At 47.9% G+C, this 23,004-nt stretch overlaps 1 protein-coding gene across 1 annotated transcript in view; it reads right to left on the reverse strand.

The window, feature by feature from the left end:
- Positions 1-23,004, reverse strand: part of LOC143808396 (uncharacterized) — a 52,207-nt gene that overhangs the window by 15,146 nt on the left and 14,057 nt on the right. The window contains exons 10-11 of the mRNA XM_077290995.1: positions 3,214-3,408; positions 483-552 (exon numbers count right to left, since the gene is read on the reverse strand). Of these exons, the coding sequence (XP_077147110.1) occupies positions 483-552; positions 3,214-3,408 (265 nt within the window). The remainder of the gene's footprint in view (positions 1-482; positions 553-3,213; positions 3,409-23,004) is intronic.

Consider the following 23,004-nt stretch of genomic DNA (forward strand, 5'->3'; position numbering starts at 1 on the left):
CATAATAGGGGGCCAAGGAAGGAGCCATGCCGGGAGTCTCACAGGAGACCCTCTTTTCTTCATCTGTAATCCCATCGGAAAACGGGAAACGGAGTAAAAACGGAGTAAAAATCTTAGGTGTGCCTCCTTTGCGACACTAAGCAAAAACTGGAGAAGGCTGATGCCGTCCAGGGGTGTATACTGCACAGGAGGAGCCACAGTTAATCTTTTTCAGATTATGCATAGTGTCGCCTCCTAGTGGACAGCAGCATAACACCCATGGTCCTGTGTCCTCCAATGAGGCGACAGAGTAAAATATATATATATATATATATATATATATATATATATATATTTTTTAAAAAAAAGGGTATTCACCATTTTGGCCGTTGTACCATATATGCAGGAGTGTTTTTCTACTTATTTATTTTTTTAAATCCCAATAGGGGACTTAAAAATGCTATCATTTTCTAGAAGTGGCACAAATGGTAACTATTACTTACCATCTTCCGAGACTTTGGCAGCAGTTTTCTTCACCGTCTTCTGACTTGATAGCACACTCTCCATTCTTCCCTGTGGAATAAGTAAAATATAGAAGTAACTTTTAAAGGCCATTAGGACAAGTACACACCAGGTTACACCCACGTAGCCGGTAGTCATACTCTGATAATACAGCCGGGCAAATCTAAACCATACTCCCATTTTTCGGCCAACAATACAACATTGGATGAATCTGACGGTGTCCGCACTAAGTGGATGGGGTCTTTGTCTTGACAGTTGTCAACATTTCCAGGAGGAATAACAGGGGGATTTAAGTATTTGCTAAAGAAAACATCAGGTAGAAGTAGTACCCATCTTTTTTTCACCCACAATATGAGGTATATCTTATGCATACTCTTCCAGATGATATATCCATTGAGATACAGTTGTTTAACAGTTAATAAATCACTTTCTCAGTGGGCGTCATTGGGGTACACAGGAAACCATAGGGGTGTGTTGCTGCCACCAGGAGGCGCACACCAAGAAGTACACTTGAAAAAAAGTTGTCTCTGCCGCTGGTATTTTTTTTTCTAATCTTTCTCTTTTCTCCTCTAGATAGGGAAACGGGCCTCTCTGTGGTCCTGATACAAAAGATGGCGGAGTATAGTCTGCCAAGGGTTAGGCCGAATCCTCATCTGGATGGCAGGATCATTTCCGGATGCAGTCCGAGTTTCTGCTTTGTCCCGTTTACAGCTGACAACTGTTCTGCTCAGGCCTCATTGAACATAGTGTTTGACGGTGCCACCGCCATGGCATAACACCAACCAGAATCAGCAGAATTAAGAATTTCAGCAATCTCAGTGGTCCATATATCCACAGTGAACTACTAGGCTATAGATTTCCTAAGCCAAAAAAAGGCTTTTGGTTGGAGGTGTTCTCTTCACAAAAATGTCAGCCAGATTTGTTTCTGGTGGTTGCGATTTCAGACGTTGACCTCATGCCATTCAGACTGAACGAAATTGCTCAATAAAATCACGTCGGAAGGAATTCCCGTCATCTGCATAGCCCCAGAAGATCCTGGTACGCTTAAGTAATCAATCTCCTCTCAGCCTGGTCCTTGGAAACTACTGGATCATCCGGATCACTTCCCAGGGTGCCTTCTTACACAGATATTCGCGGTCGCTCACTTTAACGGCATGGTTGTTGAAGCTGAAATTCTAAAGTCTTCAGTTTTTCCCGATCATTCTGATTGGAGCACGGAGGCCCCTTCTTGTCAATTTCCCATCTTCGTAGTTGGAAGGCCTTTATTAGTTGGTGTGTATCTCACCATGTTACCACTATGCCCTTCTCGCTTTCTTGCAGATGGGTTTTGAGTCCGTGTCTCAGCTAAATATAGGAAAAGTTTTCTGGCCAGACTACTCCTTTTTAGAAGCATCTGGCTTCCAGGTCCCTAAATCAGACCTTTCCTTCAGGATATGGCTCACATCTCCTCACTCTTGCTCTCCTGTTAGGTTGCTCTCCTGGTAGCCAATACTTCCATTAGACCATTTTCCAGCTGGTGGCTCTCTCCTGTAAAGCTCTCCGTTCCTTTTATTTCTATAATGCATTCTTTTCTCCGTAAGGTAAATTTTCAACCCTAATGAGGAAAGTGTTCTACCTTCCTTCTGTTCATATCTCTTTTCTCATCTGACTGAATAATTTTTACGCACGTTGGACATGGTCAGAGCAGTGCGTCTGTCGATGACTGCTTCATTCAGATATTCAGACTCCGTTTGTCCTTCCAGAAGGATCTCTACAAGATCTTTAAGGTCTCCATTGCTCACTGGATACGTTTTACCATTCTAGAAGTGTATCTGGCTAAGGACAGAATGCCTCCCCTAGGAATTAAGACTCACTCCACCCAGTTGGGGGGGAACTTCCTGAACCATTCATCATTAAGCTCCTGTTCTGCAGTTCTGTAGGCTGTGACCTGGTCCCCCATCCACAAGTTCTCAAAATGTTAGCGCTCATATCTTCGAGTCGACAGGGTGGAAGAGCAAGCGATAATCATCTGGTTTATTGTACATCCGATCCCTCAGGCTCTCTCTTTACACCTTGGTGTTCATCTGATCCCCAACCTTGGGCCATCTCATGGTTTCCTGTGTCCCTCTCAATGAAGCGACCAAGAGAAGAGGATTTTTATACTTGCCATAAAATCCCTTTCTCCTAACCTTTGATGGGGTGGCAGAGCTCCAATGTCCCTTTGGGATGTGTTATTTCCATTGTGGCCTATGAATTTACTCTGTTCTACTGTACCGTTCTTAGTAGTTGTACAGCTTCTCCTACTGCCTCCTCACTAAGTAGTTTAGTACGGCGTCTGCAAGGGGATGTAATCTGCAGGATAGAAGTGTAATTCTTAGTTTCAGCCACCTATTGGCAGCAGCAGTCACCCTTGGTTTCTGGTGTTCCCCAATAAAGGAATTTTATGGTGAGTCCAAAAATGTTCTTATTTTAAACTAAAAGTAACCACTAAGTTTCAGTCTAACAATTTTTGCATATCACGAAGCTAGATAAAAGGACTTCTAGACATTCATCAGAAGCAAAATGGTAGATTTAAGGAAGTCTATTTAGAAGGCTGCTCAACTTTACATTAAATAAGGAAATTAGAAATAAAAATGATGCAAAGCTGTACACAAACCTATAAGGGCAAATACGGTAGAAAAAGTTATAAGACCACAAACCACTATCAACCTGATGAGAGCAAAAAGCACGTACCTTAGCAGCTACCTCTTTGTAGGAGGCCATTTCAGGGGATTTGCTTGACACCTTTCCAGTCGCCTGTGTCATTGCAACAGGAGTTTTACCTGCAGACTTCAAAATCCCCAATTTGGATGGTGATGGTGTTTGGGCCAAAGCGGTTTTGACTTTTTTGACCGTTGGGTTAACAGGAATCTGTGCCAAAACTTCAACCTACGATAGTTACAGCATTGGTTAAAATAGGCAACTGCAAAACTAGCAATCCCAGGTTCAATTTTACTTCATACCCAGATAATACCCGCTTAGTTTCCCTCTCTGATTCATTGCTCAGAAACAAAGCATCCAGGTTAAAATGTCACGTACTGAGGCACGGTGTGCACGGTAGCCTGAGCAGCTGACAGTGATTCTACAGAGATACTGAAGAGACCGCAAATCAGAAAAACAGTGCACAAAAGACTATATAGAAACAAAAGGAAATATATCATAATAAGGATACAATATATTTTATAATAAATATCACTTCTTGGGAAACGGCTTTAGGAAATAAGAAACCAAAACATTTCATCACGTGTATGATAAAGACTTTGGCTCATTAAAGAGAACCCATCAAGAGGCTCATGCTGCCAAAAACACTGGAGGCATGAATCACAGACCTGCTGCTTTATCGCTGCCTGGTCTGTTTTACTCTGAAATGCTGTTGGCGCAGTAGGCATAAGTATAGACATAAGTACCAACTGTCTAGAGATGTGCTACCGCCGACTGCAGGATCCGTCTGCCCAGGCCCGCATCTGCTGAAGTCTGAGTGTGAATATTGTAATGCCTCGAAAATGTGTGCAGACTGGAGCAAGTCACAGCTTTACAAACCTGTTCCACCAACGCCTGGTGCCGAATGGCTCAAGAAGTACCCCCCGACCGAGTGGAGTGTGCCTTTAATCCCTACTGGGACAGGCTTGCCCCTGACACGGTAAGCATGGTGAACAACCGAGCGTATCCACCTGGCTATTGTAGACTTTAAAGCGGCTAGTCCCTTCCTGTGACTTTCAGGAAACACGAACAACGCGTCTGACGGAAAGGCGCCATCCATGAGACATACCTTCTGAGAGCTCTAACCAGATCCAGAATGTGTAGAGCCCTTTCAACCTGGTGTACAGGAGCTGTGCAAAATGAGGGCAGGACAATGTCCTCGTTAAGGTGAAAGGAGGAGACCACTTTGGACAAGGAGGATACCACTTTGGACAAGGAGGATGAGAATGGCCTGAGAACCACCATTGTTCTGGTGGAAAATTATAAAAGGAGCTCGACAGGACAGAGCGGCCAGCTCTGAAACTCGCCCGATTGACGTCATCACGACCTTCCACGAAAGGTGGGTTAGCAAAACGTCCCGCAGTAGTTGAAAAGGAGACTCCTGTAGAACACCCAGGACCAAGTTAAGATCCCAGGCATCCTATAGGGAGGTACCACGTGGGAGACCCCCTGAATGAAAAGAGGGATTTTTGGTTCTTACCGTAAAATCTTTCTTGGAGCCTTCATTGGGGGACACAGGTAACCATGGGTGTATGCTGCTGTCGATAGGAGGCTGATACTATGCAAATAAAGAAGAAGTAGCTCCTCCCCGGCAGTATACACCCTCCGACAGGCACCAGGCAACTCAGTTGGTGCAAAAGCAGTAGTAGGAACAAGTGATATCAAACTCAACCTATGTACCAACCCACAACAACGGCCGTTGGCCAACACGGTACAACGTAAAGGGAGGGTGCTGTGTCCCCCAATGAAGGCTCCAAGAAAGATTTTACGGTAAGAACCAAAAATCCCTCTTTCTTTCTCGCTTCATTGGGGGACACAGGTAACCATGAGACGTCCAAAAGCAGTCCCTAGGGCGGGATATTCCGCAGAAAAAGAGGAGTTAGGTCGGCCGGTGAGAAACCGCTGCCTGCAATATCTTCCTACCCAGGCTCGCGTCCGCAGAAGCCCGAGTATGCACGCTGTAGAATTTTACAAAGGTGTGAATGGATGACCACGTTGCGGCCTTGCAAACCTGCGAGGCCGAAGCTTGTTGACGAACTGCCCAAGAAGCTCCCACAGCCCGGTTAGAGTGAGCCTTCACCCCCGAAGGGGGCCATTTGTCTTGGACACGGTATGCCTCCAGAACCGCCGAACGGATCCAACGAGCAATTGTGGACTTGGAGGCTGGGAGCCCCTGTTGACGCCCTTCCGAGACGATGAACAGAGGATCGGCCTGACGAAAAGGAGCAGTTCTGGAAAGATAAACCCGGATAGCCCTGACCACATCCAACTTGTGAAGCGATTTCTCCAAGGGATGAACCGGGGAAGGGCACAAGGAAGGGAGGACGATGTCCTCACTGATGTGAAAGGACGAGACTACCTTCGGTAAGAAGGAAGGAACCAGCTGAAGAACCACCTTGTCCTGGTGCAGGACCAAAAAGGGAGGACGACAGGATAATGCCGCCAGCTCCGACACTCTTCTGATGGAGGTGATGGCGACCAAGAAGGCTACCTTCCAAGATAGAAGGGAGAAGGAAATGTCCTGGATTGGTTCAAAAGGCGCCCGCTGGAGGGCGTTTAAGACGAGGTTGAGATCCCAAGGCTCGACAGGAGAATGATAGGGGGGAGCTATATGCAAGACCCCCTGAACAAAGGTCCTCACCTTGTGAAGGGACAAATTAAGAGAGATTCTCCATTTTGTGTTTTTCGACTCCATTTTGCTGTTATAAGATAAATTTTGTTACTAGGCTAAAGTTTACAGTTATGAGACCTTGATTGTTGCAATCTAGACAGGACATGAGACTGAGCGTGTATTCTTCTACGAGACTGACGCACAGACTGTTCCTGCATTCTTATAGGTTAAGAACTGTGAGCGTGTTCTTATGCTGATTGGTTGAAGTATAATTTCTATGACTATGAAAAGTCATACACAATAAACGGGGGCTCAGAGATCTGCTTGATCCCACCAAACAGAGGCACACGTCTCCGTCTGGTCATTTTCAGTTGCCGGCAACGCCCTGTAGATTAATTTGGAAATCACTGAGTTAACCGTGAAGGATCACTTTAGATCCTCCCTCAACAACCTGAGGAAGGGAGGCTATGTCCCTTTGAAAAAGGATGGACAGAGCGGAAATCTGACCCTTCAAAGTGCTAAGGGAAAGTCCCGAATTGAGACCCGCTTGAAGAAAACTGAGAAGGGATGGAAGGGAAAAGGTCATAGGAAACAGACCGTTGACCTCGCACCATCGGAAAAAGGCCTTCCAACATCTGTGGTAGATACGCGAGGAAGCCGGTTTCCTCACCCTTATCATAGTCTGGATGACGCTGTGAGAAAAACCCTTGTCCTTCAGGACCACGGCCTCAACGGCCATACCATTAAATTCAGAGACCGAGAATTCGGGTGGAAGAGGGGCCCCTGCGAAAGAAGATCCGGTAAATCCGGTAGCCTCCATGGAACGTCCGATAGTACGCGGAACTGGTGAACATGCTAAGCCCTGCGAGGCCAATCTGGAGCTACCAAGAGCACGGGGACCCCTTCCGACTTGATCTTTTTGACGATTCTCGGGATCAAGGGGAGGGGAGGGAACAGATTGGGCATTTGGAACTGGAACTGGGCCCACGAGATCACAAGAGCGTCGCATCCGACGGCCATCGGATCCCGAGATCTGGAAACGTACTGGGGAACCTTGTGGTTCTCCCGGGAGGCCATTAAGTCGACGTCTGGGACGCCCCACCGCTGACAAATCTGGTTGAAGATTGAGGGAAGGAGAGACCACTCGCCCGCCACGATGCCTTGGTGACTTAGAAAGTCAACTTCCCAATTGTCCACCCCTGGGATGTGGACGGCTGAGAGAAAGGGAACGTGGCTCTCCGCCCAGCGCAGAATCTTTGCCACTTCCGTCATGACTTGACCGCTGCGAGTCCCTCCCTGGTGGTTTATGTAGGCCACGGCTGTGGCGTTGTCCGACTGAACGCGGACCGGCTTTCCCGAGAGGAGGGACTGCCCGTGGACGAGGGCTAGGAAGATGGCTCGGAGTTCCAAGAGGTTGATAGGAAGACGTGCCTCTTGAACAGTCCAGCGGCCCTGGGCCGTGAGGTGGAGAAAGACCGCTCCCCAACCCTGGAGACTGGCGTCGGTGGTGATAACCTGCCAGCAGGGAGGGAGAAATGACCTTCCGCACAGAATGGAGGTGGACAGCGTCCACCAAGAGAGGGACTGTTTCACCTTGGAAGAAAAGCAGAACGGACGGTCCAGGGAAAGCGGATTCCTATCCCAGGCGGCTAGAAGGGCCAGCTGGAGGGGACGAGAGTGGAACTGAGCATAGGGAACCGCTTCGATTGAAGCGACCATTTTCCCCAGAACCCTCATGGCGAGGCGGAGGGACAGCGGGTTCGGACCCTTTAGCGCTGACACCCCGACGAAGAGAAAGGAACGTCTCCTTGGGGAGGAAGACCTGAGCCTGAGAAGTGTCGAATTTCATACCCAGGAATTCCAATCGTTGGGTCGGGATCAAGTATGACTTCTGGTAGTTGATTATCCAACCGAGGCGAATGAGCGTGTCCAGAGTAAGCTGGAGGCTCTGGCTGCAATCCCGACGGGACGAACCCTTGATCAAGAGGTCGTCGAGGTAAGGGATTACCAGAATCCCCTTTGAACGTAGAATGGCCATAACGGCTGCCATGACCTTCGTAAAGACCCTGGGAGCAGAGGCCAGCCCGAAGGGGAGAGCCGTGAACTGGTAATGATCTTGGATCGCGAACCGGAGAAACCTCTGATGCTGTACGCAAATCGGAACATGGAAGTACGCATCCCGAATGTCCACGGAACCCAGGAACTCCCCTGGTTCCATGGACGTGACCACCAAGCGTAGTGATTCCATCCTGAAGTGTCGAATCCTGAGATAGCGGTTTAACCACTTGAGATCCAAAATTGGATGGAGAGAGCCGTCCTTCTTTGGGACCATGAACAGATTCGAGTAAAAACCTGAAAACCGCTCGTGATAAGGAACCGGAACTATGACTCCTGAGGCGGGGAGTGAATCGACGAACTGGAGAAACCCTGGGAGATGAGAGGACTGTTTGGGAGGACGAGAGAGTAGAAAACGTCTTCCTGGGGACGAAGAAAATTCCATTTTGTAGCCTGAAGTGACGATCTCCCTGACCCAGGCGTCGTCGACTACCGATAGCCAGACTTCTGAGAACAGAAGAAGTCGGCCTCCCACCCTGGAAGGATTTCCAGGTGGGGGCGACCCGTCATTTATTAGAAGACCTGTGGCCTCCAGGTCCAGGTGGTTTTGGAGGGGTAGCTCTTAGCTCTCCAGCGCGGGGGAGGCCTGAAGGAAGGCTTCCTCCGGTCTCCTTGTGAGGAAGAGCGGTCCTGATTGGGGTTTGCTGCGGAGGCAGAGGACCAAAAGGGATGAAAAGACTGGGGGCCCTTCCTGTTGAAGGTACATTTTGGCTTGGACTGGGGTAAGGAGGTACTCTTACCACCCGTAGCGTCCGAGATCATTTGATCCAGCTGCGTGCCGAAGAGTCTAGAACCCTGGAAGGGTAGACCAGTGAGGGATTTTTTAGAAGCAGGATCTGCCTTCCACGCTTTTAGCCAAAGGACCCGGCAAATGGCTACAATGTTACTATTAGCCCTAGCCGAGCAGGCCGCCGCATCAAGGGAGGCATTCACGAAGTATTTACCCGCAAGAGAAATCTGATCCGCTAAATCAGACAGTTCCTCTGCAGGAGCAGAGGCCACAATGCCTCTGCGCAGGGTTTTGGCCCAGGCTGACACGGCCTTGGCTACCCATGAGGAGGCAAAAATAGGGCAGAGGGAGGCTCCGGCAGCCTCAAAAGCCGATTTGGCTAATGCCTCGATTTGTCTGTCCGTGGGATCCTTAAGAGAGGCCGCGTCCGGAATAGACAGAACCGTCTGAGAGGATAGCCTGGACACAGGTGGGTCGACCTTAGGAGACTCGGGCAATTTGCTGACAAGGTCGGAGTGAAAAGGGTACAAGACGTCTAGCCGTTTCCTGCCAGGGAAACGTTTACCAGGGTTTTCCCAGTGTGTAGAGGTAGTGTTGTCGAACTCCCTGTGATTAGGAAAAACCCTAGAGGGACGTTTAACCCGTTTAAACGCAACGTCCTGAGAGCTTGCCTCATCCTCCTTAAGTTCAAGCGTTTGAATAATAGCTGAAATAAGGCTATCGACCATATCCTGTGTATCAGAAGTCTGATCTGCATCCGAGTCAGAATCCGACAGAGGTTAGATCAGACCCGACGGCCGCCTGCGAGGAGGGGGAACGGGCAGATAGGGGTATCCCGATGTGGTCCAGGGAACTAGGAGAGGATCTAGATAAGGTCCTTTTTCTGTCTCTTTTGTCCAGCCTGCCTCTGTGAGGGTCTTGGACAGGTGCGAGCGAATCGCCGTGTGAGGCGTTCGTGGCACTGGTGGCATTAGAGAGAAGCGGGATACGTTCAAGTGCCTGGACCAGAGACTGAGACACTTTTGTAAGGTCAGACACTGATTGAGACATTGCAACAGCCACTCCGGGGGAGTGGGGGGGTGCACTCATCCCGAGACATAGGAGCTTCCTGAGGGACGGACATTATGGGAAGAAAGCAGGACGGGCAGAAAGGAGATGGCTGACCTGAAGCCCACTTTTTCTTACAGCGGGCCCAGGCGTTGTGGATGACCGTAGTGGTAAAGCCGGGGGCCCCTGCGGGGGTGGACATAGGTGGAGATAGAACCACTTGCAGTAATTGCAGGGACAATACTGCAGGGAGGAGTGCAGGCCAGGGGAAGAGCAGCGCAAGCCTACCGGAACCCAGCGACGGCGGCAGTGAGGTAGACTGTGTACCCCGGGGATCCTGGTAGTGGAGGCCAGGCAGGAAGAGGAAGTCGGCTCCACGGAAAACCGCGCCGAAAGTGGGCGTGGCCAGGCTCCGAAGAGGGAGTGAAATAATAATAATAAAAAAAAACCTCCAGAGAAAAAATGCCCCCCGTCGGCGCTGTATCCCGGGGAGGCGTGCCTGCGGGGACACAGGGCCGGGCAAGATGCTGGGGGCATGACAAGCCGGCAAACAGCCGAAGGAGGAAAAGAAATGGCGCGCGCCCGAAGAAAACGGCGCAAATTTTTAAAACGAGCGACCCCCTGTGGTGTGCCTGCCGCTCTAGCGGTTGAAGAAACGGGGGATCGGCGCTGATGGTGTGGCGCAGAGAGGTACCGCCATCCTGTGCTCCCTGCTAGGTGGCAGATAGGGGTCCCTTGAGGGAGAGAGGGGGGGTACTGCCGCGTTGTTGATTGAAGATCCCCTTACCTGAGGACGAGGAACGCGTCAGGAGCCCTCGTACCGAGGAAAGGGTCCTGGAAAGAAGTCCTCCTTCCCGCGCTGTTTCAGCCAGCGCAGAAGACTGCGTCGACCCCTAAACAGGGGGATGGGGACACTGGATGTGACCACCGTCTTCCTCTCAGCCCACTCCGAGGAGAGGGATGAGGGGGGATCAGGGCAAGGACTGGCCACCAATAGCGAGACATGAACACCCCAGGGTAACATGAATCGCAGTCCTGCCCAGCGGATCCGAGAGAGTGCGATGTGGGTGATACCACACTGCTCTCTCGGTCGCTTACTGCGGGAATCAGGGTGAGAAGAACTGCACCCTGTAGCCCCAAAAGAAGCATCTGAAACAGAAAGGAAAAGAATTAATAAACACACACAAAAAACCTGAAAGGAAAGAACAAATGCGGATCTTGTGTTAGATCCAGGTCCGCCTCCTACAGACACTAAGCAAAAACTAAGTTGCCTGGTGCCTGTCGGAGGGTGTATACTGCCGGGGAGGAGCTACTTCTTCTTTATTTGCATAGTGTCAGCCTCCTAGCGACAGCAGCATACACCCATGATTACCTGTGTCCCCCAATGAAGCGAGAAAGAAATCCTCACTTGCGGCTTGGAAGCGATCCTGTCCTGGAACAAAACAGATAAAGCGGAAACTTGACCTTTGAGAGACCTAAGCTCTAGACCAGAGTCCAGACAGGACTGAAGAAGAAACTCCAATATGGTGGGGATGGAGAAGACAAGAGGATGACCGCCGTCTCTACACCATGCGAAAAAAGTTTTCCAGGTGCGGTGATAGATGCGCACCGATACAGGCTTCCGAATGCTAATCATGGTGGAAACTACTTCTTTGGAGAACCCAGCTTGGGTTAGGACCCATGTTTCAATGGCCATGCCGTTAAACACAGGGCCCCTGAGTTCTGGTGGCAAATTGGGCCATGGGAGAGTAAGTCCGGACGATCAGGGAGTTGACAGGGGACGCCGACAACAAGTTGCACCAACTCTGCGTACCACGCCCAGCATGGCCAGTCCGGTGCGACCAGGATCACTGGTACCCCCTTCGCCTTGATCTTCCTGATGACCCTCGGGAGTAACGGAAGTGGGGGAAACACGTACGGAAGACTATACTGATGCCACGGAAGAACCAGTGCGTCCGCCCCAATGGCTTCTGAAACCCGGGACCGAGCTATGACCTCTGGCACCTTGGCGTTTAGTCTTGATGCCATCAGATCCACATCCGGAGTCCCCCAGGGAAGACAAATCTGTTGGTCTGTTGGAAGACCTCCGGAAGAAGTCAAGTCTGCCGCCCAGTTTTCCACACCCGGGACGTGAACTGCCGAGAAGACCGAGTGGTTTCTCTCGGCCCAGCGGAGTTTGTGTTCCACCTCGCACATTGCCGCCTTGCTGCTGTTGCCCCCCTTGATTGATATATGCCACCATTGTTCGATTGAACTAGGATGGGGTGACCCGCCAGAAGATGGAAACGCCGCAGGGACAATCCAATCACCCGAATCTCCAGGACGATGATCGGATGGCGCGATTCCAGAGGTGACCAACTCTCCTGGGCAGTGACGGAAGACAGCTCTCCAGCCGCGGAGGCTGGCGTAGGTAGTGACCACCAGCTAATGAACTGGGAGAAAGGATTTCCCCTGGATGAGGGAAGAATACAACGTCCATCACCCGAGCACCTGCTTAACCCGCGGGGGTACAAACGGCACCGTCGGTCGAAGGAGAACAGATTCCTATCCCAGGCTGCCAGAAACTCATGCTGCAGAGGGCGGAGGTGTAGCAGGGCGAAGGGAAGAGCTTCTATTGCCTTCATCATCTTGCCCAGGAGACCCATGCAGAAGCGGATGGAGTGAGGATAAGGACGACAAAGTTTGAAGGGCTAAAACCTTGTGTTGAGGAAGAATCACCAACCCTCGAGAAGTGTCCACGGTCATACCTAAAAAGAATATCTGCTGAGATAGAACGGGGGAAGACTTGCTTAGGTTTATCATCCAGCCCAGGCGAGAAAGAGTACCCATAGTGATGGGCATGAACTCCGCACAGCCCTGGAAGGACGGTCCCTTGATTAGAAGGTCATCTAGGTAAGGCAAACTGACCATGCCCCGAGTGCGAAAAATGGATAAGACGGCCGCCATGACCTTCGTGAACACTCTGGGGCGGTCGCGAGGCCGAAGGGCAAAGCTGTGAACTGGAAATGTTCCTCTCGGACAGTGAAGCACAGGAACTTCTGGTGAGCGGGAAAGATCGGGATGTGAAGGTATGCATCCCTGATGTCGATGGACGCTAGGAACTCCCCCTTCTCCATCGAGGAGATGACAGAGCGGAGGGACTGTATCCTGAAGTGCTGGACCTTGACAAATTTGTTTAGGAGTTTTAGGTCCAGGATGGGCCTCCCTGTTCCATCCTTCTTCGGGACCACAAATAGGTTCGAGTAGTACCCCTCAAACCTCTCCTCCTTAGGCTGTGTGCACACGTAGCAGATTTTTTGCGTTTTTTTCGCATTTTTTCGCTATAAAACCGCGAAAAAAACGCTAACATTAAGCATCCTATTTAATAGAATGCAATCCGCATTTTTTGTGCACATGCTGCATTTTTTTCCTGAGCGGAATCGCATTCCAGAAAAAAACGCAGCATGTTCATTAAATTTGCGGAATCGCGGCGATTCTGCACACATAGGAGTGCATTGATCTGCTTACTTCCCGCATGGGGCTATGCACACCATGCGGGAAGTAAGCAGATCATGTGCGGTTGGTACCCAGGGTGGAGGAGAGGAGACTCTCCTCCACGGACTGGGCACCATATAATTGGTAAAAAAAAAAAAAAAAAGAATTAAAATAAAAAATAGCGATATACTCACCTTCTGGCGGCCCGACCTCCTCAGCGGCTTCCGTGGTGTGTGTGAAGGACCTGCGATGACGTCGCGGTCACGTGACCGCTACGTCAATGGAAGGTCCTGAACACACAGCATCTATAACGGAAGCCACTGAGGAGGTCTGACCACCAGAAGGTGAGTATAACCATTTTTTTTTTATTATTATTTTTAACATTCTACCTTTTACTATAGATGCTGCATAGGCTGCATCTATAGTAAAAAGTTGGTCATCCTTGTCAAACACTATGTTTGACAAGTGTGACCAACCTGTCAATCAGTTTTCCAAGCGATGCTACAGATCGCTTGGAAAACGCTAGCATTCTGCAAGCTAATTATGCTTGCAAAACGCTAGTTTTCTGCGGGTATATGCATGCTAATTCTGCATGCGATATACCCGCGGCAGGAGGCGCAGAATTGCCGCGGACATTTCCGCGGCAATTCTGCACCGTGTGCACTTAAGGTACCGTCACATTTAGCGACGCTGCAGCGATCTAGACAACGATGCCGATCGCTGCAGCGTCGCTGTGTGGTCGCTGGACAGCTGTCACACAGACAGCTCTCCAGCGACCAACGATGCCGAAGTCCCCGGGTAACCAGGGTAAACATCGGGTTACTAAGCGCAGGGCCGCACTTAGTAAACCGATGTTTACCCTGGTTACCAGTGTAAATGTAAAAAAAACCAAACACTACATACTTACATTCCGGTGTCTGTCGGGTCCCCCGGCGTTCTGCTTCCCTGCACTGTAAGCGCCGTCCGTAAAGCAGAGCGGTGACGTCACCGCTGTGCCCTGCTTTACGGCCAGCCAGCGCTGACACAGTGCAGGGAAGCAGAACGCCGTGGGACCCGACAGACACCGGAATGTAAGTATGTAGTGTTTGGTTTTTTTTACATTTACACTGGTAACCAGGGTAAATATCGGGTTACTAAGCGCGGCCCTGCGCTTAGTAACCCGATGTTTACCCTGGTTACCAGTGAAGACATCGCTGAATCGGGGTCACACACGCCGACTCAGCGATGTATGCGGGAGATCCAGCGACGAAATAAGGTGCTGGCCTTCTAGCTCCGACCAACGATGTCACAGCAGGATCCTGACCGCTGCTGCGTGTCAAACACAACGATATCGCTATCCAGGACGCTGCAACGTCACGGATCGCTAGCGATATCGTTGTTAAGTTGTTCAGTGTGAAGGTACCTTTAGCCTTATAAGCCTCTTCCTAACTGTAATTGTTGAGGAGAGCCATAAGATCAAATACTTAATTAACCTCAACACATAAGGTAATTGAGAAAAGCAACCCATAACATGTATTGTTTAACCTTACATAAGTTTTCCTCAGACAAAGTAAGACACTTAAGATGGCTGCCATCTCCTCTACCAGAGCCGTGTGCTCTGGTATCCAAGATGAACAATGAAGACACTGAAGATGGCTGCCATTTCCTGTACCAGCAGACCGTGTGGTCTGGTATCCAAGATGACGCCCAACCTGATGACCTCATGGATCCGCCCATGGACTTGCTCATGCCCAACCCACTAACCAATGGAATACATCCGATCACTCCCATTTTAGAGCTATCCGAGCCCCCTTACAGGAGATATATAACATTGTGTTTGACTAATAAACTCCCCTTCTTGGAGCTGAGCCACACATTGATCAAGGAGAGTTACAGCTGACTGTGTCTGGTGTATTTCTTTAGTGCACATGATCAATATCCATTAGGCCAGGAGTAGGCAACTAGAGAATTGAACATTATATTAATTGTTCAACCCTATTATAATTAGCTATTCAACTGTTCCTTTTAGTAACCCTTTGTGAGTATACCTATACCTCAGAATGCATCCTTAAACACAATGTAGCTAACCCTTACCACAAATATAGCTAAAGATAAGATGAGACTTGTGACCTGTAGAAAAAAAACAAGTAAAATAAGAACATGCAATTAAATTTATGAGTTAGGTAGAAATGCACACAGGTATTTGATGCAGGATTCCCAAATACCTCTTCACTGAATCGCAAGTTACACTTAAAGGTGTTGGCCGGACATTAACATCGATGGCCAATCATTAGAAAAGGTCATCAACGTCTGATCAGTTGGGAGACTGCCGATCAGTTGTTGCCAGTATCGACCAAAACTGCTCAGCTATGGAGCTGTACAACTCAGTTGACGTTTTAGCCCTGCGGCCGTGAACTACACAGTTCACAAAGTTGTGCTGTGCAGCTTCAAAACTGAGCAATTCCGGCCAACAAAGGAAACAGCCAATTGGCAGTGGAGGGCGCGGATGTCGCACCCCCACGATCAGACATTGATGACCTATCCTTAGGATACGGCATCAATGTTAAATGTCCTGGACAACCTTTTTAAGACAAATCACGCTTAAAAACAAATCACTCTCCAGCTCTTTCACAGATATATATGTGTTGAGGGAGGATTTAAAGTGATCCTTCACGGTTAACCCAGTGATTTCCAAATTAATATATAAAGTGTTGCCGGCAACTGAAAATGACCAGACGGAGACGTGTGTCTCTGTATGGGGGATCGAGCTGATCTCTGCCCCCGTTTATTCTGCATGACTTTATTATAATCATAGAAATTACACTTCAACCAATCAGCATAAGAACACGCTCACGGTTCTTAGCCTATAAGAATACAGGAACAATCTGTGCGTCAAAGTTTTGTAGAACAATACACCCTCAGTCTCATGTTCTGTCCAAGTTGCAACAATCAAGGTCTCATCAAGGTTTCATACCCTCAGTCTCATGATCTGACCAAGTTGCAACAATCAAGGTCTCATACCAGCGGTAAAGTTTAGCCTACTAACAAAAGCCTACTAACAAAATTTATATCAAAACAAAATGGAGTCGAAAGGCACAAAAATGGAGATTCTTTCTTAATTTCTTCCTTCACATTCCCCCCTAGATAAATTTTGTTAATTAATGTCCAGCATCAGAGATACTATCCCAAGCTTTAAGCTCGAGGGGTACTGGTCTTCACATGGCTGGTGCCATGTTACCAGCCATGTCTGTTGCGGCGTACCCGTCCCCCCTGTATACTAGAATTTACGAATAACAATTATTGATAACAGTAGTGGGGATCTTTTGAAGATAGCCATGCGCTTGGCTTCAACATCTTCATCAGATAACTTTGTGAAATCGGTGTAGAGAAGAGCAGAGATAGCAACGCTTTTGGTTTCATCACTAGTTATCCTAGTGCAGAATTTCCTAATACACACAGAAATACACCAAAAAACAAATTTTAGTATTACATACATAACAAGGATAAAGGTGAATACTGGCAGCCATTTTAAATACAGTTATATCTGCAAGCATAGGAAAAAGTTATTGTTTCACAGTATAAGAGTATAGCAGTACAAAAAGTATAAGATATATATTCTCACCTTGACAATCCCCCCTAAATACTAAGTTTTTCCCCTAAAGAAAGATCCTTCGAGACTGTCCATGTGATGGGAAAAGGGGAGGTGGATTTCTTCATCCAGACACCTCAGAAACTCTCCCCTAATGAGAGGCCTCCAGGCAGCTGAACCCTTCACTAACCTCACATGGAGTTCTCCCACTGTCCCTAAACTAAATCTCTTAGCATCATCTGAGAATGGGGGGTTCTGTCTACTCTCTTGAGGGGAATGTACTTAGGGATCTCCCCTGGATCAGTACCATCGTACTCTGGTGGGTCTACTTCTTGATTGAGGAAGGTGCCAATCGGAGTTGCTTTCACTAACTACCTAGGCCTGCCCAGGTGTACTTATACGTCCATCATATTGTCTTTATTTGTCTGTAAAATGAGAAAGGTTGGTTCTCAGGGTCAGCCAATTGTTTTTGCATAGCTAGTCAGAGGGCCTCCAGGGATAATACTCCTGTATCTGTCTTACCCTACCTGATGTGGTTGGTTCTCTGGTGGTGGGGGCGACATGACATGCTGGTCTACAGCTCCTTCCCAAAAGGATTACTGTCAGCCTACTCCCAAAAGTTAGTGTCTCCAGTATCCACCAACCACAATCCTGTGTCAGCTTATGTCACTGCATGTGATCTTGTCTGGACAGGATTCAGTGTAATTCTCTTAGGTCGGGTTGCAGCACGGGTCATACAAGTATTAGGGCCCAAATCCTCAACTATACCCTGGAAGGCATCACAGCTATAATTGACAAATCTTTGTTCACTGTAATATATATATATATTTGATCCATTCAACATTTTTATTAATCTGCACCTGTGGGATTATAGAAGCAAAGCCGGCATAAATCTGGTTCTGGGCTTTAAACTGGTCAGGCACCCCCCTTGGCACTCCAATGGCATCAATATATACTAGTGGATCTTCTTCATAACTCATGTAGAGCTGATCGAGACTTCTCCTCTTTCTGGTAGGTTCATCAGGTATCTTTGGATCTCAAAGTAAAATCTTGAACTGCATGGCTAGTTTAACAAGGGTGCATTGGCCTATCCAGGCATTAGGCAACCTAGGACGGAGCTTACCATCTCCACATAACCAATAAATGTCGTACATATATTGTGTATGTTTGATTAGCAAATCAGTATCTAGAGAACTGCTCCCTTTGTAGAAACCTGTCTCGAAGATCCCTACTAGTGTACCTGTGGTGTCGTGGGAATTATAGCAGGTGTAATTGTCAGCTAATACGGTTACTTCTCCTGGGACCTTTAGTTTAGGTGCCTCATGAATTAGTGGGACATAATCTGGGCAATCAGTGGACTTCAAACCTTTCAACAGATTCATGACACAGGCGGTGGTGTTGTCATCAGGGAAAAGCAATGCATGTGTGTATAGGTGTGTATTCGCAGCAGCACAAGCAATACATCCTACAGAGATATTCTGGACTCTTACATTGTATCTCACCCATTCTAACCATAGGTTTTTCCTTGGGGCTGTTTGTGTTTCTATGGAGAAAACCTCTTGCCAACTGAGAGCTGGAATGGGGATCACTTCATTGACTACATTTTGCAAACGCTCACCTGGGCCTAAATTCCCATGGTATCCACTACTAAATACATAATTATAATGCCTTCCCAGTATAAATGTCTGCAGGTCAGCAGATTGGGGGCTTTCGAGATTTAGGAGGAGGGGGTGACAACTTTTACCCCATTTACAGCCCCTAAGTGGTTGCAGAAGGGCTGTTAGATGCATTCTCTCACGAAGACTCCTACCCGTCCCATCCTTAGGGAACATGGCTTCACTAGGTTTATATCCCCAATCATCACCCGTATTCCAGGCAGCATCTGACCAATAATAACGGTTATTGTTGTCATTTCTGGTAACACACATATAAAACTGGATGGTCTCCTCTACCACCCGTTCAGTCTCGGGGCACTTGACTACATCACAAAAATCAAATCGCCAGATATTTGCCGGGGCTGTCAGGTTTACCCAGAGAATAATGGGACCAGAATTCTTATTTTTACAATAGGGGCCGAAAAGGTAGGGGCGAGGATAGCCCTCAGTTCCAGGATCAAAAACAACAGCAACATTTCCCTTCAGTCACTACTGTGACTAAACACTGGTTTGGTCTCTTTTACAATATGAGGCGTGAATCCAGGTGCTCTTTCCTTCAAGTTTTACTGCAGTGGGGGTGACCAGGATCACCGTGTGGGGTCCTTCAAATCTTGTCTGGAGACAATCTCTGCACACAAACTTTTTCACATACACCAGGTCTCCTGGCACAAAGGGATGGTGTCCAGGAACCTTGTCTGGGTCTGGAAAAGAACTGAAAACGGTTAAATGCACTCTGGCAAGGTGTCCATGTAAGGCCTGCACATAGCTAGTCAAGTCCTGGTACTTGAGCTGCAACTGTTGTGGAAAGAAACATTCAAAATTGGGGCCCCTGCCAAACAGAATCTCATACGGTGACAGTCGTCCTGGCTTCCTGTTTGGGATATATCTTACTGAAAACAAAACTAGAGGAAGGCATTCTGTCCATGGTTTACCAGTCTCTGCCATTGCCTTCTGGATTTTAAGCTTAAGAGTTCCATTTAGTCTCTTCACTTTTCCACTACTCTGCGGATGGAGTATGCAATGCTTGACTTACCCCCAGTGCTGCCATTACCTCTGACATGATCTCTCCAGTAAAATGGGAACCCTGATCGCTTTCAATGACTTCAGGAACTCCATACCTGCATATGATCTCAGCCATCAGTTTCTTCACCGCTGTCTTAGCCGTAGCTTTGGCAACTGGGTAGGCTTCTGACCAACCTGAAAATAAATCAATGCAGACCAACACATACTCATACGTCCCTACCCTGGGTAACTGAATATAATCAATCTGCAGTCTCTGGAATTGGTTAAAGGGCCGGGGAGTGTGTTTGGATGGGGTTTTCACTGTCCTACTCTGATTATGTGTGGCACATATCATGCAGCTCTGTACCTGCCTTTCTGCGCAGGTGGAAAACCCGGGGGCAATCCATTGTTTCTGTAGGGTGTCACACATGGCCGTCTTCGAGTGGTGCACATTCCCGTGCAGAACCTGTGCCATCATTGGGTACAGTACCTGTGGTAGGCAGACCTTTTCACCCCTCCCCCATAGTCCAGTGACGGTATCAGAGCAAGCCCCTATCTTTTGCCACCTATTTTTCTCCTCCTTACTTGCCTGTTCTTGTAACCGGGCTAAGATGTCTTTCAACACAAGTGGAGATGGTGGGGTGTCTAGGTGATGTACTTGAGAGGCCACAGGAGTGCTTGCTGCTTTCTTGGCAGCCTGGTCTGCCAGTGCGTTACCCTTTTGTCCGTCCATCAGTGCCTTTAGTATGTGCCTTTACCTTTATGATGCCTGTTTGGGTGGGAAGCTGTAGTGCATTCATAAGTTGCTGGACTGCCTCAGCATATTTAAAGGGGTGGCCATTTGCTGTCAGGAAAGCCCTGGCTCTCCAGATAGGCCCAGAACCGTGTGTAATGCCAAAAGCATACCTGGAATCAGTGTAGATATTTACAGTCTTACCTTCTGCTAGTTTGCTTGTGCAGACATATGAGCTGGCATTGACTCTGCTTTGATTAACTCATGTTCTGAGACCACAGCATATCTGGTACAGAAGCGTCCTTGGTCATCTTGGTGACGGGATCCATCTACAAAAAGCTCAAAATCAGCATTAGAATAGGCACACTAGAGACCAGCCGTTTCCTGAGACATCAATTCTAGACAATCATATAGTTTGGAAACCTAATCTTGTTCCTCTGGATCCATTCTAGAAAGAAAAAGAGTGTCCTTGCTCATGTCACCTACTCCTTATGTCACCTACTCCTCCCCCCTTTGGATCCAGGGGAACTAGGAGAAGAGTAGCGGGGTTCAGGACAGTGCACCTTTTCAAAGTCACATTAGTAGGCATGAGAATAGCACACCGAAATCGCAGCTGTCTAGCCATGGACATGTGGCTAGGTTGTACTTGGTTAAGGACACTATATACACCGTGTGGGGTGGCCATAGTCTCTCCTGTTTGCAAGGGGCCATAAGTGGCAAGGTAGGCCTGACACTCTTGGGCTATGACTGGCCCCCCTTTGGCATAACTGTCCACGTCAATTGTCATCCCTGATAAATGAATGCAAACAGAACTGGAAAGCTGAAGAAGACATTGGCAAGATCGATAACCATGAACCAAGCAGCATCCTGAGATATCTGGGACAAAAGAGTATGTGGCTTAGGCACCACCGGAGTTTCTGGAACAGTAACTGCATTAAATGCCTGTAGATCTTGTACCAGCCGGTACACAGGGGGTTGGCCGGGTGGGGTCTTTTTCTTAACGGGAAACAAGGGTGTGTTACATGGGGAAACACAGGGTATCAGGGCACCATTATCGAATAACATTTGTATTTGCCCCTTGAGACACTGCTCCTGATCATATTTCAAAGGGTATTGATGGACTTTAGAAAAAGGGGCACCAGGTTTGAGAAACACTTTTACTGGTTCTACAGGCATTATTGGGGGAGAATCTGGGTCCATCAGGACCATCATAACTGTGGGAAGGGCAAGTAGGATACACATCTCTTTATATTCATCTGCATAGGAGTTATATAACGCAAGGACCATCTGACCATCATCTTGGAATTGTATTCTGGAGCGGAACTGTGATAATAAATCTGCCCCCAGTAAATTTACCGGACATGAGGGAGAGATTACGAACTGAGCAGTAACTTCAGGGAAAGGTCCCACAGGGATAGGTTTTATAAGAGTATATTTATTGGGTCTGTCATCTACTCTAATTAAAACAAGCTCTTGATCTGAGAATTGACATGGGGCTGGGGAGGGAGATTCCCAGACAGGGTTAAAAGGGATATTTTAGTATGAGACTTGTGTAAGAAGGGGAGGGCTGGAGCTGATAAGGAGCACTGCTGTGAAAGGGGGGCTGTATTTAGAACGGGGGAATTGCTGTCAGCGTTTAGCAAATGAAAGGTGAGAGCTACAACTCCGGGTCTTCTTGAACAGACCTCTCTACGCTGAGAATTAGTAACTCCGCATACATCACAGATCCACGCAGCCGGATCATAGGGTGGAGGCGCACTAAGTTTTGGCAACCCACAGAGCTTACGGTCGGGAGAAGAGGCTTGATTTCCTGGGGAGGGACCTTATCATCAAGCAGGGAGACCCCCTGTTCCAGATCATCATTTTTAATTGTTTGTCTTTCTGACACATTATTCTCAAACGCTTTCTCAATACCTTCCTGCACCACAAAACATCCAGACTTTATCATAGGAGTAGACAACTTTCCTTTTTCAACGTAACGGTAACAAAAACAACTAGAATTCACTTTCTCTGTTGATCCTCAATTTGCTATATATCAACCACTCAACTTGCTTTTAATCTTTCAATCACTCACAAATTTCCTTCTAAAACTAAACACTAGATTTCACTTTCAATTTTCCAGATTATAATATTTTTTTGTACTTCAAAACAATATTGTCACCTTAAACAGAACACAAATCTACCAGCTCGTAATCTACACCAAGAAAACACAGAGAGACTCGAGCGCAGCGACGCGCGCGCACCCTCCCTTTTCAGAAACAGCGATAAGAAAGATCACAGCATTCCTCTACACAGAGAAAGGAGGAAAACAATAGTGCAGCTGTTCAACCCCTCCCATCGGATATTCCAAAGACAAACACAGAATACAACAGTTCTTAGACTTAATTAATTTCTACAAAATCTTCATCGCACAATTCACATACCAGATTGAGAATATTTTCCCTGCATTCCTGACAGATTTCTTTTCCCTTCTTTGGGCTAACAATATCAAATTTTCATCACACAATTCAAAGTCTTCTTCTTCCACGGACTGATTCTCCTTTAGAGTTAAATACCCCTACTTAGTCGTGTATAGTTACCAGAGCAGCTGTGTGGCCTATTCCACTCAGGGTTTTTACCTGTCCCCCTCTGGGACAACCCAAAATCGCGGTACTCAGTGAAAGGAGGAGGGCGTCTTAGACTCAACCCTCCGGACACCCCTGGAAATATTTAAATCAATATATTCCTGAGTTATGCATCCTACCCAATCTTCGATCACCTCACCGCTCCTGATTCTAACAGTGATCAGGAATTCAGGGTATTTTGACTGTAAAGAGAATTACATCACTGGTTAATCCGGGGTGTCCGTCC

The sequence above is a fragment of the Ranitomeya variabilis genome, chromosome 2 (genome assembly GCF_051348905.1).
Source record: "Ranitomeya variabilis isolate aRanVar5 chromosome 2, aRanVar5.hap1, whole genome shotgun sequence".
NCBI lineage: Eukaryota > Metazoa > Chordata > Amphibia > Anura > Dendrobatidae > Ranitomeya > Ranitomeya variabilis.